The sequence below is a fragment of the Chrysemys picta genome, chromosome 3 (assembly GCF_011386835.1).
Source record: "Chrysemys picta bellii isolate R12L10 chromosome 3, ASM1138683v2, whole genome shotgun sequence".
In the NCBI taxonomy this organism is placed as follows: domain Eukaryota; kingdom Metazoa; phylum Chordata; order Testudines; family Emydidae; genus Chrysemys; species Chrysemys picta.
This window is the reverse complement of record NC_088793.1, coordinates 111,192,578-111,209,736: the sequence shown is the minus strand read 5'-3', so window position 1 is coordinate 111,209,736 and position 17,159 is coordinate 111,192,578. Positions and strand designations below refer to the sequence as shown.

Sequence of the window (17,159 nt, the reverse complement as noted above, 5' to 3'; positions counted from 1 at the left end):
GGTAGGCCGCTAACACAGCCATACACTTTGTGAAAACCCTGGGTGCCGTGGATAGGCCAAACAGGAGGACCGCAAACTGGTAGTGGTCTATCCCCACTAGGAAGAGGAGGAAGCGCCTATGCCCCTCAAAAATATGGATGTGAAAATACGCGTCCTGAAGGTCCAGGGCTGCATACCAGTCCCCCGGGTCCAGGGAGGGGATAATAAAGGCCAGAGACACCATGCGGAACTTGGAGCGGGCCAGAAAACAGTTTAGGCCCACAGGTCCAGGATAGGCCTGAGGCCCCCTTTGGCCTTTGGGATCAGGAAGTACCGGGATTAGAACCCTTTGCCCTGGAATTCTACTGGTACTCTTTCCACCGCCCCCAGGTGTAGTAGACGGTCCATATCTGCTCAGTAAGGCCTGGTGGTTGGCTACCCTGAGCTGGGAAACTTGCCTGAGGAATAAAATTTTCTACCAAAAGAATCCAGTCGTCTGGCGTGCTTATTTTTGGGGGTGGGTGCAGGCTGGCCCTGTCACTCTCTGTGGTTCACTGACTCTACCACAAGCGAGTTAGGTGCCGGGTGGGAATAGAGGTACTAATGGTCCTTGGCCGGCACAAAGTACTTCCTTTCAGCCTTCTTGGAGATTGTGGCCAAGGAGGCGGGAGTTTGCCACAGGGTGTTGAAAATGTTGGCTACACCCTGGTGCAGATGCAGAGCCACGTGGCCCGGTGCCGAGAGAGACAACACATTAAAGAGGGAATTGGACAGGCCCTCCATTTACTTAGCCTGCAGCTGGAGGCTGGATGCCACCCGCTTTAGAGGGTCTTGGTGTGCCTTAAAATCCTCCTGTGGGATTGATGGCGGAGGCGCCGTTATGGTGTCGTCCAGTGCTGGGGAAAGAGCCGGCACGGAGCCCTGGGCCTCGGTTGGTACTGGGGGGTCGAGCCCCAGATCAGAGTCCAGGCATGGAACCACTGACTCGTGGCCCGCCGATTTGTCTCTTAGGTGGCCGGACAAGGCTGATGGAACTTGAGACGCTCCGGCAACCGAGCGTGCCCCCGTCTGGCTGGGCATCGGTGGCCACTGTGCCCATTAGCACCACTATCCTTGCCACGGGGCCCCTTGCCACTCACCCGGCTGAGGGCCCAATGGCACTAGTTGTCCTGGCTGAGCAGCGCAGACCAAGGATGGGCGGCTGGGTGCCGAGGCCGAGGTCACCATCGAGCGCACAGTCTCACGGGAACGGTATGAGCGGCAGTGCCTGTGATGCCGCCTCCCTCGGGACCTGGACTGCGATGTCGAGGAACTGTACCCACCCAAAGAACTGTATCCGCTCCCGCTGCTTCGGTACTCATGATGGCGGCAGGAGCTCTGGTGCCCCGGTGCCGAGGCATCGCGAGGGGAGTCTCGAGCGCGACATATAGTTGAGCAGGAACTGGAACGAGAGCGACGACGTCTATCCCGTCGAGACTGGCTGCGGTAGTCATGCCACGAAAGGAAGCATTCCCGGCACCTCTCCCGATGTCTGCACTCGCTGGCAGGCAGCGTAGAGAGTCCCCGAGACTCCTGCCCGGGCGGCGACCCGGATGGTCTGGTCGGCGTCAAGGGAGGGCGCGAGCTGCAGGATGACCGGTCGCTGAGCGCCGAATGGTGCAGGGAGCGGTCCTCGGAACGGGAACTGTGTCCCACAGGAGAGGTTTGATGGGCACCCAATGGAGGCTTTCTGTGGGACCGGGGGCCCCATCACCGGCTGCGCGCTTGGAACCGGCAGACTCATAATGTCTTTCGCAGCCTGCATCGCCTCCGGCATTGACGGCACCCATACCAGTGGAGATGTGCACGGGGACAGCGCCGGGCTGCTCTGCTCAACCTGAGTCAGAGGTCTTGAGCCCGGGGGGGACCGAGGGCTGCCCGAAGTGGGACCAGCCTTCCCTCTTTCCCTGTCTCAGCACCACTGCAAGGTAGGGCCGTTCCCCTGTTTCTTGGAGGGGGAGCGGTGCCGGCTGTTAGAGGGGCACTGACGATGCAGCGCCGGGTGCCAAGTGCCGGAGTTGGGGTCAATGCCAATTCCATCAGGAGAGCGCGAAGTCTAATGTCTCTCTCCTTCTTGGTCTGCGGCTTGAATGACCTGCAGATCTTACAACGTTCGCTGATGTGAGTCTCACCCAAGCAGCGGAGACACTCAGAGTGCAGGTCACTCCTTGACATGGAACGGCGACAGGAGTCGCACGACTTAAATTAATGGAGATATCCTATCTCCTAGAACTGGAAGGGACCTTGAAAGGTCATTGAGTCCAGCCCCCTGCCTTCACTAGCAGGACCAAGTACTGATTTTGCCCCAGATCCCTAAGTGGCCCCCTCAAGGATTGAACTCACAACCCTGGGTTTAGCCGGCCAATGCTCAAACCACTCAGCTATCCCTCCCCCACTGAGCTATCCCTCCCCCTGAGCCCACTCTGACAACTGAAGTAATAATTCCACGAACGGTACCACTAAGGTCGAGAAGAAAAGGCTGCAGCAGAGCTGGAGCACAAAGTTCCGACTACCTTCACTGGCAGCAAGAAGGAACGACCAGGGAGCTTTTGCGAACAGGGGCTGCTAACAGGGAGTTTCGCAAGGGAGTTTGGAAGGGAGCAGGAAGGGGGCGAGGGTCCCTTGCCGGTTCTATCTGTTTTCCCTTTATTCCCCTTAATACTTATAAACCAACTACATTCAAAACTTCTTGCTTAAACAACCTTTTCAGCGGACAGGGGGCTGCAGACAGGAGTTTGACAGAGGGAGGCTTACGATGGTTAGGAGGACCCGCAACACCTGTGCCAGCACTGCTTCTGTCTCCTCCACCTGTGCCTGTAGCCAGACAGAGCACCTGAGCATGGATGCTTCTACCCAGATCCTGGTGTGGTTTTGCAGAGACTGTAACTTGCAATTTCCACTTACTGATATCCAGGCTGGGGGGACCATCCAATGTGAAAGGTGCCTGCTGGTGGAATCTCTCAGGCAGCAGGTGGGAGAGCTACAGGAGGAGGTGGCTAGGTTGAGGAGCATCCGAATCCACGAGCAATTCCTCAACAGTGTCCATGTGGAGACAGCTGAGGTAGCTGTCCCAGTACACATGACTGCTGATACACCACTGGTGGAGGAGGAGATGGCTCAGGGTGGACACTGGCAGCTGGCAGTGCTCCACCCCTGCTCCGAACCCTCCTGCCGTGGTAATAGGTAACCGTTATGCTCTTCTTGATACAGGAAAGAAGGAATCACTCCCTACAGTAAAGGAGGAGAAGCGTCGTACCCCTAAGGCTGGGAGGTCTGCTGCCACCACTGTGAATAGGAAACGTAGGGTAGTGGTGGTCGGAGACTCTCTGCTGAGGGGGACGGAGGCGCCCATCTGTCGCCCTGACATTTCATCTCGGGAGGTATGCTGCCTGCCGGGAGCCCGTATCCGAGACGTTACGGAGGCATTGTCGAGGATTATCCAGCCCTCTGACTACTACCCCATGCTACTCATCCATGTGGGCACAAATGATACTGCGCGGTGTGACACTGAGCGGATCAAGAGTGACTACAGGGCTCTGGGAGTACGGGTGAAGGAGTTTGGAGCGCAGGTGGTATTCTCTTCAATTCTTCCTGTCAAAGGTAGGGGCCTGGGCAGAGACAGATGCATCATGGAGGTGAATGCCTGGCTGCGAAGATGGTGTCGTCAGGAGGGCTTTGGCTTCCTAGACCACGGGATGCTATTCGAGGAAGGACTGCTAGGCAGAGATGGCGTTCACCTTTCGAGGAGAGGAAAGACCCTATTTGGACACAGACTGGCTAACCTAGTGAGGAGGGCTTTAAACTAGGTTCGACAGGGACAGGTGAGCAAAGCCCACAGGTAAGTGGGGAACATGGAGACCGGGGAGATGGGTCGGAAACGAGAGGGAGTGTGGGCTATATTGTCAGAGAGAAAGGAGGGTCAGGACAAAACTGGGAGGAAAGATCAAACCAGTATCTTAGATGCCTATATACAAATGCGAGAAGTATGGGCAATAAGCAGGAAGAACTGGAAGTGCTAATAAATAAATACGACTATGACATTGTTGGCATCACTGAAACTTGGTGGGATAATACACATGATTGGAATGTTGGTGTGGATGGGTACAGCTTGCTCAGGAAGGATAGACAGGGGAAAAAGGGAGGAGGTGTTGCCTTATATATTAAAAATGTACACACTTGGACTGAGGTAGAGATGGACATAGGAGACGGAAGTGTTGAGAGTCTCTGGGTTAGGCTAAAAGAGGTAAAAAACAAGGGAGATGTCATGCTAGGAGTCTACTGCAGGCCACCTAACCAGGTGGAAAAGGTGGATGAGGCTTTTTTTAAGCAACTAACAAAATCATCCAAAGCCCAAGATTTGGTGGTGATGGGGGACTTCAACTATCCGGATATATGTTGGGAAAATAACACAGTGGGGCACAGACTATCCAACAAATTCCTGGACTGCATTGGAGACAACTTTTTATTTCAGAAGGTTGAAAAAGCTACTAGGGGGGAAGCTGTTCTAGACTTGATTTTAACAAATAGGGAGGAACTCGTTGAGAATTTGAAAGTAGAAGGCAGCCTGGGTGAAAGTGATCATGAAATCACAGAGTTTGCAATTCTAAGGAAGGGTAGAAGGGAGAACAGCAAAATAGAGACAATGGATTTCAGGAAGGCAGATTTTGGTAAGCTCAGAGAGTTGATAGGTAAGGTCCCATGGGAATCAAGACTGAGGGGAAAAACAACTGAGGAGAGTTGGCAGTTTTTCAAAGGGACACTATTAAGAGCCCAAAAGCAAGCTATTCCGCTGGTTAGGAAAGATAGAAAATGTGGCAAAAGACCTCCTTGGCTTAACCATGAGATCTTGCATGATCTAAAAAATAAAAAGGAGTCATATAAAAAATGGAAACTGGGACAGATTACAAAGGATGAATATAGGCAAACAACACAGGAATGCAGGGGCAAGATTAGAAAGGCAAAGGCACAAAATGAGCTCAAACTAGCTACGGGAATAAAGGGAAACAAGAAGACTTTTTATCAATACATTAGAAGCAAGAGGAAGACCAAAGACAGGGTAGGCCCACTGCTTAGTGAAGAGGGAGAAACAGTAACAGGAAACTTGGAAATGGCGGAGATGCTTAATGACTTCTTTGTTTCGGTCTTCACCGAGAAGTCTGAAGGAATGCCTAACATAGTGAATGCTAATGGGAAGGGGGTAGGTTTAGCAGATAAAATAAAAAAAGAACAAGTTAAAAATCACTTAGAAAAGTTAGATGCCTGCAAGTCACCAGGGCCTGATGAAATGCATCCTAGAATACTCAAGGAGCTAATAGAGGAGGTATCTGAGCCTCTAGCTATTATCTTTGGAAAATCATGGGAGACGGGAGAGATTCCAGAAGACTGGAAAAGGGCAAATATAGTGCCCATCTATAAAAAGGGAAATAAAAACAACCCAGGAAACTACAGACCAGTTAGTTTAACTTCTGTGCCAGGGAAGATAATGGAGCAAGTAATTAAGGAAATCATCTGCAAACACTTGGAAGGTGGTAAGGTGATAGGGACCAGCCAGCATGGATTTGTGAAGAACAAATCATGTCAAACCAATCTGATAGCTTTCTTTGATAGGATAATGAGCCTTGTGGATAAGGGTGAGGCTGTGGATGTGGTATACCTAGACTTTAGTAAGGCATTTGATACGGTCTCGCATGATATTCTTATCGATAAACTAGGCAAATACAATTTAGATGGGGCTACTATAAGGTGGGTGCATAACTGGCTGGATAACCGTACTCAGAGAGTTGTTATTAATGGTTCCCAATCCTGCTGGAAAGGCATAACGAGTGGGGTTCCGCAGGGGTCTGTTTTGGGACCAGCTCTGTTCAATATCTTCATTAACGACTTAGATATTGGCATAGAAAGTACGCTTATTAAGTTTGCGGATGATACCAAACTGGGAGGGATTGCAACTGCTTTGGAGGACAGGGTCATAATTCAAAATGATCTGGACAAATTGGAGAAATGGGCTGAGGTAAACAGGATGAAGTTTAACAAAGACAAATGCAAAGTCCTCCACTTAGGAAGGAAAAATCAGTTTCACACATAGAGAATGGGAAGAGACTGTCTAGGAAGGAGTACGGCAGAAAGGGATCTAGGGGTTATAGTGGACCACAAGCTAAATATGAGTCAGTGTGATGCTGTTGCAAAAAAAGCAAACATGATTCTGGGATGTATTAACAGGTGTGTTGTGAGCAAGACACGAGAAGTCATTCTTCCGCTCTACTCTGCTCTGGTTAGGCCTCAGCTGGAGTATTGTGTGCAGTTCTGGGCACCGCATTTTAAAAAAGATGTGGAGAAATTGGAAAGGGTCCAGAGAAGAGCAACAAGAATGATTAAAGGTCTTGAGAACATGACCTATGAAGGAAGGCTGAAAGAATTGGGTTTGTTTAGTTTGGAAAAGAGAAGACTGAGAGGGGACATGATAGCAGTTTTCAGGTATTTAAAAGGGTGTCATAAGGAGGAGGGAGAAAACTTGTTCACCTTAGCCTCTAAGGATAGAACCAGAAGCAATGGGTTTAAACTGCAGCAAGGGAGGCCTAGGTTGGACATTAGGAAAAAGTTCCTAACTGTCAGGGTGGTTAAACACTGGAATAAATTGCCTAGGGAGGTTGTGGAATCTCCATCTCTTGAGATATTTAAGAGTAGGTTAGATAAATGTCTATCAGGGATGGTCTGGATGGTATTTGGTCCTGCCATGCGGGCAGGGGACTGGACTCGATGACTTCTCGAGGTCCCTTCCAGTCCTAGAATCTATGAATCTATGAATAAACTGAGGGGTGAGGGGAACGCGCGGTCCCCCTTATAGCGCGATATACAGGCACCACGCCAGGGGTTGCCACGGTGCTCCCCCAGTACGGGTACTGCTAAGGGAAAAACCTTCCGGCACCAGTGCACGTGACGAGCACGCACACCTATTGTGGAATACACATGAGCAATCACTCGAAGAAGCAGCTATTTTTTCTCAGTTTTATTAAGCACTGGCTTGTAAAAACCAACCCACTTGTATGTGGAAGTACAAGGCACATACATTCTTATTGCCACATAATATGGCTCCACAGCTGGCATATTCATGAGAGCTCAGTCAAGATCAATAGAGCTAGAGTCAAATTAGCTCTATGTCCCCTTTGCACATCCTGCCCCTCTGCCCACAGCAGTAGGATTGCAGAGACTGATTTAGAGGTAGGGCAATTTGTAATTGCCACAGAGAAGAGAAGGGTGGGGGGGACTAGGTCCCCAAACTGGTGTCACCCCATAAGTAAACAGTATTGAAGGGGAACTTCCTCCTCCCCATCCTATTATCCACAAAAGGAGCAGTGCTGGACAGCCATAAAGCAATATTTTAAAGCTAATAATTTATGCAACAGTGTTCATAATCCCTGTAAAGAAACAATATATTAGTTGACCTATTAAGTAAAGGGAATGAGACCAACAAGTAATTATTAACTCAAAGTATGACCACTAATAAATATTTAAGACTATAAGATTTGTGCAATACTCAGGGAATCATGAGTCCCTAGTAAAGCCAATTTTCTGTGTTTTACACAAGCATAATTAATAAGTATTTTCCAGTATTGTTTATACTTTTACAAACGGCTGTACAGATTGTCTGAAAATGTAAAAGCAATGTGTTTGCTCCCATAAGAAGCGGTAGTTTTAATTATGATCTGAAACATTTCTGCTTTATTTAGCTTGACAACTGTTGCACAAACGACATAGAAAAATTAATGTCTTCCTTTTTTAAATTTGAATGAAAAGAGGCAAAATATATTTAGCTTAAGACTGGACTTGATCTAGTGGGAACCCTCTTAAACTTAGGCAACAATTTAAAAGATGTGCTGAAGAAATTAACATGTTTATCAGCAACGACTTATTCTGAAGTTAAAGCAAAGCATACTCTATTAAATACACCTCTACCTCGATATAACGCTGTCCTCAGGAGCCAAAAAATCTTACCGCGTTATAGGTTAAACCGTGTTATATCTAACTTGCTTTGATCCACCGGAGTGCGCAGCCCTGCCTCTCCCCCCGGAGCACTGCTTTACCGCGTTATATCATGTTATATCAGGTCGGGTTATATCGGGGTAAAGGTGTATATGTAGACAAATTAAGCGAAAAAAAGTGTCATATTTAACTTACTAAAACTGGACTCTTTCCAGCTTTATCTTTCTCTTTTCCAACTTTTCCTGTATCCCACTTTTCTGCATTGATATCTGCTTCGTTCCATTCTGGCCAAATGGGAAATTTCCCTTTCTTTGATTCACTAGCAGCACCGACACTGGGTAACACAGCAGCTGGTCTGGAAAGCAACCAACAGTTTAAATTGAGGAGAAAGAGAAGAAAGAAAATGTGTACAATAGAAAGATTTTCAAAGGCAATACATTTTCATATCTGATTGTTTTAATTTAGCTTATTTTAAAAGTTTTGTGCTACTAATTACAATATTTCCTTTGTGAATTCAGAAAAAGTAATATCAAAAGGTCTTTAAAACTACTAGATACAATTTTGGGTAGTAATCCTGCAAAGCATTTAAGCACATGCCATTTTAAAGTACATTAGTAATGCCACTACTAAATGGAGTATGAAATGGAGCCTGCCAGTGGCACAAGGTGTTGAGCTACAGCACGGATGGGATCTCTAACTGTGCTGAACCCAACACAGTGACCCTGCTGTGTGGATCCCTAGTCTTGCCTGATATGGAGGGATACATACACCTGGCTGCCAGGTAGCAGAAATAATTCATATGCAGGCAGCTCTACAGGAGTTTGCAGAGTAAAAGGGACATGATGATGACTGGAACGGGGCATGGCACCTCCTCCCATATGGCTGTGTGATCCAGGAGTGAAGGGGTACATGTGAAAGATGACCGCCACAAATTCCTTTAAACCTACTTGTTGCAAGCATAGGAGCAGCCTATGAGACTGGGACCAGGCAGGGACCTGCTGAAACGTGGCAGCTGCACCACAAGCACCATGGCCCCAAACATTGAGGACCATGACCCCAAACACAGACAACCTTGATGAAGAAGAGGCACGTCTGAGGTGTGGACAGCCTACCTCAGTCAGCCAGAAAGGTGACCTGAGACAGAATCTGCCTCCTTGCATTGTTCTAGAGTCATGTGCTCCCCTGTGAGGAGTTCACTGCATCTCCGTGAGGGCTTGTCTCCTGCACATGGGCAGGCTTGAGATCATGTAACATGCAGGGTGCTCCGCACAGGGCTCCACTTGCTCAGCAGTGCTCTGAGATCTGCACAGCAGCAGAATCAAGATCTCAGAGAAGGGTTTTTATACTTCCAAAAGCTTTCAAATAAAGTATATCTTATTTAAATAATCTTTCTAGTTCATAGGGGTTTTTAATATATAATTTCTCAACATTTTTCTAATTCTGATGATGTGGGTTTAAAAAAAAAGACCGGGCCCCTTCCTTACAACACATTCCTTCTATTTCCTATGAGCAGCAGCAGAGGACCTAGAGCTGTACGTCTACAGACTCAGGATGACAACACTGTTTTGGTTTATACTTGGAAAGTTATCTTCACAACCATTATTGTAACTGGTTTTTGGGGGGGGGGGGGTATTTTATTTTTATTTTTTAGATGAAAGCGGACATCCAGCAGAAACTGAAAATTGCAGGGGCCCATATTTGCATGGGAAATCTTCCCACTTGCTATGGATGAGTGGACTTTTCAAATCCTGGAATGGTTCATATATTGTGTGTGTATTTATATTGCTGTGCAAATAATTGATAATATATAAAACAATCAAAATTTGAATTTCAGATCTATAATTTCTTCTTGGGGTTCTGGTGACTATACAAACCACTTAAGCTTTTCCTTTTGTGATTTATTGTATCTCCAGGACCACTCAACAGATGTGACAGTTTAGATAATCTGATCATAGCCTCACGATTCACAGTTTTGTTTTGCATTTTTAATTCTATGGTATATGATTGCCTGAATTTTCAGAATAGTGAGCATCTAATTATTTATGCCCCAACTCTAATCACATAAATACCAACTGCACAAATAGGTATTCTTGGAATATTAGTAGGTGACATCCTTTACTGTTAAACTCTTTATTCTTGCAGCTAATAAGAAGGTAAGAGTAAAGTGGTGTTAAAACTAATGATTCTTCACTGTTTAATCAAATACTACACTAATACATACTACTAGTAACTCTTCCTGGGAGTTGAATTATAAAAATTCAGTACAATCTGCATGTGTATTCTGCTCTGTATATTATAAGGTATAGCCTAAGCCATCTTCACAAACTGGAAGACAGATGTATTCTCTGGGGTGAATCTTCACTTTTCTCTTCTTTCTCTATCAAGTATAAAAAGCCTCAGGCATCTCCTTTAAGATATTTGATCTTTCATTAACAGGATCATTTTCTCTACCACATCTTCTTAACAGAATGTCAAAAGATATTCCATTCTATATTTAATAATACTTAGAGTGCAAGCACAGACATGCAGATACTTAGCAGAATTTTAGTGAATTACCAAAGAGCTACCCCACTTTCAGTTTCTTTACTGAGTTTGCTGTACGTGCATATATGCACAACAGTGAAGAACAACAGAATGCCAGCTCTATTAGAGGTTTCAGTATTCATGACGTTCATTATTTTTGCTCCTTTCAAAATTGATCTAGGCTAGGTCTATGCCTAAAAATGACAATAATCTAGCTATGTAGCTCAGGCCTGTGAAAGATATCAGACTCTGTGTTACATAGCTAAGTCAACCTAACCCCCCTGCGTAGACATAGCTAGGTTGACAGAAGAATATTGCTGTTAACTTAGCTGCTGTCTCTCGAAGAGGTGGATTAACTACATCAGCTGATCTCAAACTGTGGGGCAGACCTCTCAAGTGAAGCACAAGAATGTGTTAAGGGAGGTGCAAGCTGTGTGCCTTTTTTTATTATTATTATTAAAAGAGTCCTGGCTGTCAGCCCCAGGTGGCTGGAGCTCATGCAGAAGGGCCGTGCACATCCAGGAGGCACGGATAAAGGGGACAGCCAGAGCCCCACCACCCAGGCTCTCCTTCCCTCTGCCCCTCAATCCCTCACGGGAAGGAGCCCAGGCTCAGGCTCTCCACACACACACACACACACCCCACCCAATCCCTCACCTGGAGGTGGTGGGGCTCCAGCTGTCAACCCAGGGTGGCAGCAGCAGCGCAGAAGTAAGGGTGGCAATGGGGAGCTAAGTCCAGTGGTGAGCTGGAGCCAGTTCGCACTGGTTTGCGGGAACCGGTTGTTAAATTTAGAAGCTCTTTTAGAACCGGTTGTCCCATGTGGGACAACCGGTTCTAAAAGGGCTTTTAAATTTAACAACCGGTAAAGCTCCAGCAGCTCTCCGCACCGCCCCCAGCCCCAGCTGACCTCTGCCTCCTCCCATGAACGCTCCACCCCTCTTCTCCTCCCCCTTCCCTGCTTCCCGCGAACCAGCTGTTCACACGGGAAGCCTGGGAGGGCTGAGAAGCAAGCGGCGGCTTCACACAGGCCCTGGCCCTGGCCCCAGCCGAGCGGCTCCGGCCGACCTGCTCCACGCCGGCCAACCGGCCCTGGCCCCAGCCGAGCGGCGCAGCTGTAGCACCGCCAGCCACCTCCAGGCAGCGCGGTAAGGGAGCAGGTGTTGGATAGAGGGCAGGGGAGTTCGGGGTGGTGAGGGAGGGTGGATAGGGGTTGGAGCGTGGTCAGAGGGCAGGGAACAGGGGGATTGAATGGGGGCAAGGGTCCCGGGGTGCAGTCAGGAAGGAGCAGGGGTTGGATGGGGCGGTGGGAGGCAGTCAGGGGACAGGGGTTCCAGGGGCAGTCAGAGGACAGAGAGAAGGGGTGGTTGGATGGATGGGGCAGGGGTCCCAGGGGGCCATCAGGAATGAGAGGAGGGGTTGGATGGGGCAGCGGGGGGCAGTCAGGGGACAGGGAACGGGGGTGGATGCAGCAGGTGTCCCGGGGGGACGTCAAGGAAGCAGGGGGTTTAATGGGGCAGAAGTACACCACGACCCTCCTCGTGGGGTGAGGAGGAGGGAACCGGTTGTTAAGATTTTGGCAACTCATCAGTGGCTAAGTCTACTGTGAAAAGTGATATTCATCAATATTACTTTTCACATTGCCACCCTTACTTCTGGGCTGCTGCTGGCATGGCACTGCCTTCAGAGGAGCCCCTGCTCTGCCTTTAGAGCTGGGTGGTGGTATATGTACGGGGGCAGGGAGGGAGGGTAATAAATGACAACACACACACACACAAAGAAGGGGTACCTAGTCAAATAAGTTTGAGAACTGCTACATCAATTGAAAAACCCATTTCTGTCAGCGCAGGAAGCATCTATGCTACAGAGGCACAACTGCAGCACCACTGCTGTGCCACTACCATACAAACATACCTCTAAACAACTCCTTTGCATAGCAAGGTGTCACCACAACACATCCCCTTTTAGCTCGAGGTGGCATTTCAGCATCTGTGCCTCAGTTTCATCCCGCTATCCTTTTGCCTACTGCAGGCATAGGACTGTCGTGGTGCTCTATCCAGACTATTTCACTGAAGTCCTAAAATTACATATACAAAAACCAAACCTTCAGCCTAGTTCGGCTCATCTGACACCCACTCCATCTCAGGCACACTTTTGACCACCCTTCTGTGCCTTTACCCACCCCATGATCCCAGGGCTGGCCCACTCCTTCCCTTACTCAGGAGTTCAGGGAGACTCCAGCTAAGCTTCTAGCCCACCCCTGGAGAAGCTTATCTGGCCTTTCTCCTTCTCAGACTTTAGGCATCTTCCCAGAGAGAATACTTCTATTCAGCCTCCTCCCACAACTGGCCTTACTCAGCTCCTTATGGACCAACAAACTCTGTCCTGCCCCAGCTGGGCTTTATTTCTAATTAGACCAGGTGCAAGCAGGCAGCTTAATTGGCCTCTCAGGCCAATATTAACCTTTTCATGGGATGGGTGGGGTAAACTACTGCATCATGCTTTCACATACACCCAAATTATCAAATAAATACATAAATAAAAATTGCATGTTCTTATGTTTCCCTCTGGAAATATAAATGAAGTATCTGGCAGTTTAAAAAAAAAATTCAAGGACAACTTGATTGTCTTACAATTTTTAATTTATTTATTTATTGGTCTAAATATGTGTGTTTAGTTTTTTTAAGTATTTATGGACAAGAAAAAGATTAATTCAATAATAAAAAAAGATGTTCAGGAGTCATTCCCAAAGACAATTAAAAAATTCACATAATTCAATGTTTAAACATTAAATCATCCACCGCTATTTGGGGTGGAAAGAAAGGAATTTAATTAATATTTTCCTAACCAATGAAAACCAAAATACTAACCAATCCTGTTTTCACTCAATATTTTATATTTCAGCAAATCTTGAGTTATTGCAACGTAGCTAAAGAATTTAACAAGTTTCTCAAAAAGGGAGAATAATACAGTAGTTGAGAGTACTCTCTACACAGTAGCTACGGGGGGGTGGGGGGTAAGGAACGAGACCTACTAAAAGAGCTGATCTTCCATAACTTAAAAAAATTATATGAAGATGTCAGATTTTCATTATTTCCTTTTCGGTTTTGCTTTGTCATTTCCAAGTAATTTTTCATCCATACTGTGATTCCATATGCATTCCTCCACACCATAAAAGATAGGTGTAGACCTTGCACTTCACAAACAGTTTTAGTGGGAATGATGGCTGGGTTGCTTCCCTCTCTTGCAAACATTTTTATTTGGTTCATTTCCTTTCTTTGGCTTTTGCTTAGCGAGCTAAATTTGAGAAAGGCCATACAACCTTTTCCCCACTGTAAAATAAGTCTCCTTTATTTTTGGCCACTTGTAACATACAGAAAGGACAAACTGGTCTAACAGTACATTAGTGGTGCCTACACTATCTCCTTAACGCTTCACATAGGGATCTTGCTAGAGCCTTCAGTGTATACAAGAGCCTTTTCCTCATCCATACTTTGAACCAAATCTTCCCCATGAATCCCATAAATTTCAATAGATCCATTTATTCTTCATTAGTGTTTCTCAGGATTTGTCAGTTTCTGCAAATACCTTGCCACCTTTTTTACTCTTTTCCCTAAATCCCTGTCATTCTTTATGACACAGGTTGCAAAGTGTCTACTTTCTTTGCTGATCTCAACTGTTTAATTTTTTCAGCTTTTCTCTTTAATCCTTCATCACTAACCTGTTATGTAACCAATCATTTTCTAGCAAGCTTGCTACTTCAGTTTCTAAATTTGTTAAGGCTTTCTTCATGTCATCCATTTTATGGCAAGTAAGTGGTAGAAAGGATTTCACGCTTTCCTTATGATATCATGATATTGGCCTGGGAAAAACAATTAAAATGAGCCTGACGACTGGTTGAGCAGTGCAAAGCTTGAGCTCTGGGACCAGACCCCTGCTGTTTAAATAAGCCAGTCCTCTTGATTTGGGTATTCTTATGTCTAATGTCTTAGACACACAGAAACAAGAGTCTGGAGTTCACTTCCTACTCCTCAGTGACATGCTACATTAGCCATTGCTTATCTTCTCAGTGGCAGTTTACCTACTTAGTGACTGTCATTGCTGGCACCTGGCTCCACCCACATACACCTTTTGTGCATTTATTTAAAAGCTTTATCCATTTTACATGAAAATGTACAAAAAGATGAACCATTAACTTAACCATACAATCCCAATGGAAGGTAAGATATGGGCTATATTAGTAGCTTCTCTCATTGTCTCCTGGGCAGCATTTCCAGTTTGGGAATTGACTTGGTAACTGAAAGCCAAAACTTAGTTAACACGGAGTTAAGATTGCCCGGGGGTGTCTACCTCTGAAAACCAGAAAATGAACAGATACAAACTTCTGAAGCAAACAAACTTCTGAAAACCAGGAAATACATTAAGGTTCAGGCCACACCCATAATGGAGCTTTAAATGTTTCCCTACAGCTGTCAATAGCCACTGAGAATAGTTCAGTGAGAGGGAGTGCCATAAATAAACATGAAGAATGACTAAGAGACTGTGCCATTTGTACAGATTTGATTTGCTGCATTTATCTGCATGCACTTCAGCTGTTAGGTGTAGCTGTACTGAATGGTGAAGTGATTAATTGGAGCAGGTTGGGAGCACTGGTATGAGGAAAAGTGCATGCATACGTTGGGGATCAGATATGTCTCATTTCAGTGCTAAATTCTGTAGGCTGTGTCAACAGCAGTGTATAAGGGTCTTCTTGCTATAGGGATTGTCAGCAGTCTGGTGTCATGTATGACAGTGGTCTCTGGAGCATAGTGAAGAGCAAGTGAAGGCAATGTCTCGGACGGAATCCTCAGGGCAAAGATGACCTAAATCCAAGTTTTGTGTAAGCAAACAAAAGGTGTTAGATTTTGTCCTATAGTGCTCATATGCTGTTTCCTGAATTTTCTATAGTATCTGTAAGGGTAGAGCCCACGATCCCTGACACCCCCTCTCCAGCTGAAACCAGGAGTGGAGCCCTGGGGAGCCCTAAGCCCTGGCGCCCTCCATGGGATAGAAGCTGGGAACTGAGCCGCGGTGCTGAAACCCCGAGCCCCAGCACCCCATGTGAGGCTAAAACCAGGAGCAGAGCCGCAGGGCTGAAACCCCGAGCCCCAGCACCCCATGTGAGGCTAAAACCAGGAGCAGAGCCGCAGGGCTGAAGCCCTGAGCCCCAGCACTCCCCCCAGATCTAAAGCCCTGAGCCCTGGTGCTCCCGAGGGTCAGAAACCCTGACCCCACCCCACCGGAAGCCCTGACCCTCCCACCCTGCTGCTGAAGCCCCAACGCCCCACCCTTCCAGTAGCTGAAGTCCGTAATGTCTTGTTCAGCGTTATCGACAGTTCAGAGTTACAGACAACTTCTATTCCTGAGGAGCCCATAACTCTGAGGTTCTACTGTAATTATCCTGGTCATCCCCTTTAACCCTTTTTAAATATTAGCACAATATTAGCCTTCTTCTAGTTTTCTGGAATTTCCCCAAGATTAATTGAAAACAACATTAACTGTCCAGCAAGCAAATTGGTCAGCTCTTTGAAAACTCTTGAGTGCAAGTTTTATGGACTTGCTGATTCAAAAGTGTCCAACTTTAGTATCTGCTGTTTAACATCCTCCCAAGCTACTACTGGACAGTATTTCATGATCATTATATGATATGACTACATCATCTCTTCCCTCCCAAAACTATAGGTAAAATATTTATTAAATATTTCTGCCTTTTCAGCATTATTATTCTAACATATCCATCTAGTAATTGACTAATACAGTGGTTTTCAAATAATGTAATCTGCTACATAACCCCATCTGAAATAGGGGACTTATAATATACCTATGAAAACAAAAGGGGGAAAAATGGTCTGTAAGGGATACAGGATTTTTCTGGCAGACAAGAGCTCGTGTACCCCTAGGGATATGTGCACCCCAGTTTGAAAACCACTGGATTAATACTATTGTTAGGATTCTTTTTGTTCTTAATATACTTAAAAACATCTTTCTTATTGTACTTAATTCTGCTGGCCATATTTCTCCTTGTCCTTTTGCTTCCCTTATCAACTTTCTATGATTCCTTTTACAGGAAAGACTCACCGAGGGAAGATTCAGAATTAAAGGTACTATATCCCTGTTGGTGAAGGACAAGTCTGTTTTTGTAAATAGTTTGGCCTGCTTGGATGTGTAATGGATTTGGGATTCTGGTACTTGGGTTCCCAGGTAACAGTTGCTTTCCGGACTAAACCAAAAATGTAATAAAGTTACATGCAGAAGTCTTTAGCCATGTTTTGTGTACTCAGTTTACTGGAGATGACTTCAGTGAGAACAAGGGAAGCAATGTAATGGCCTAGAAACAATGTGATGATCATTAAGAACTTTGTTTCCTTACCTTCAAGAATGAGGAAAATAACAGTTTCTGCATCCTAACATAGCTGCAGTTCACAAAGAATAAAATAACAGGGCACAATGATAATGATAGGCAATCATTCTTACTGCTCAACTTTAAAAAAAAAATCTGAAGTAAAAATGCATTTTATTTGTTCAGTCGTTGACTTTGTTTTTTAGAAGTCATAGAATCTACTTTGTGTCATCAGTCTCTCACTGTCAACACTGATAAT

The 17,159-nt window shown here is 46.1% G+C and overlaps 1 protein-coding gene across 4 annotated transcripts in view; it reads right to left on the bottom strand.

The window, feature by feature from the left end:
- ADGB (androglobin) overlaps positions 1-17,159 on the bottom strand; it is a 217,712-nt gene that overhangs the window by 180,358 nt on the left and 20,195 nt on the right. For all 4 annotated transcript variants that reach the window (XR_006173985.2, XM_005280423.4, XM_005280422.4 and 1 more), the window contains exon 2: positions 8,194-8,353. Coding sequence is in view for 3 of the 4 variants with exons in the window: in XM_005280423.4 (XP_005280480.2) it covers positions 8,194-8,353 (160 nt within the window). In the remaining variant the exon portion in view is untranslated. The remainder of the gene's footprint in view (positions 1-8,193; positions 8,354-17,159) is intronic.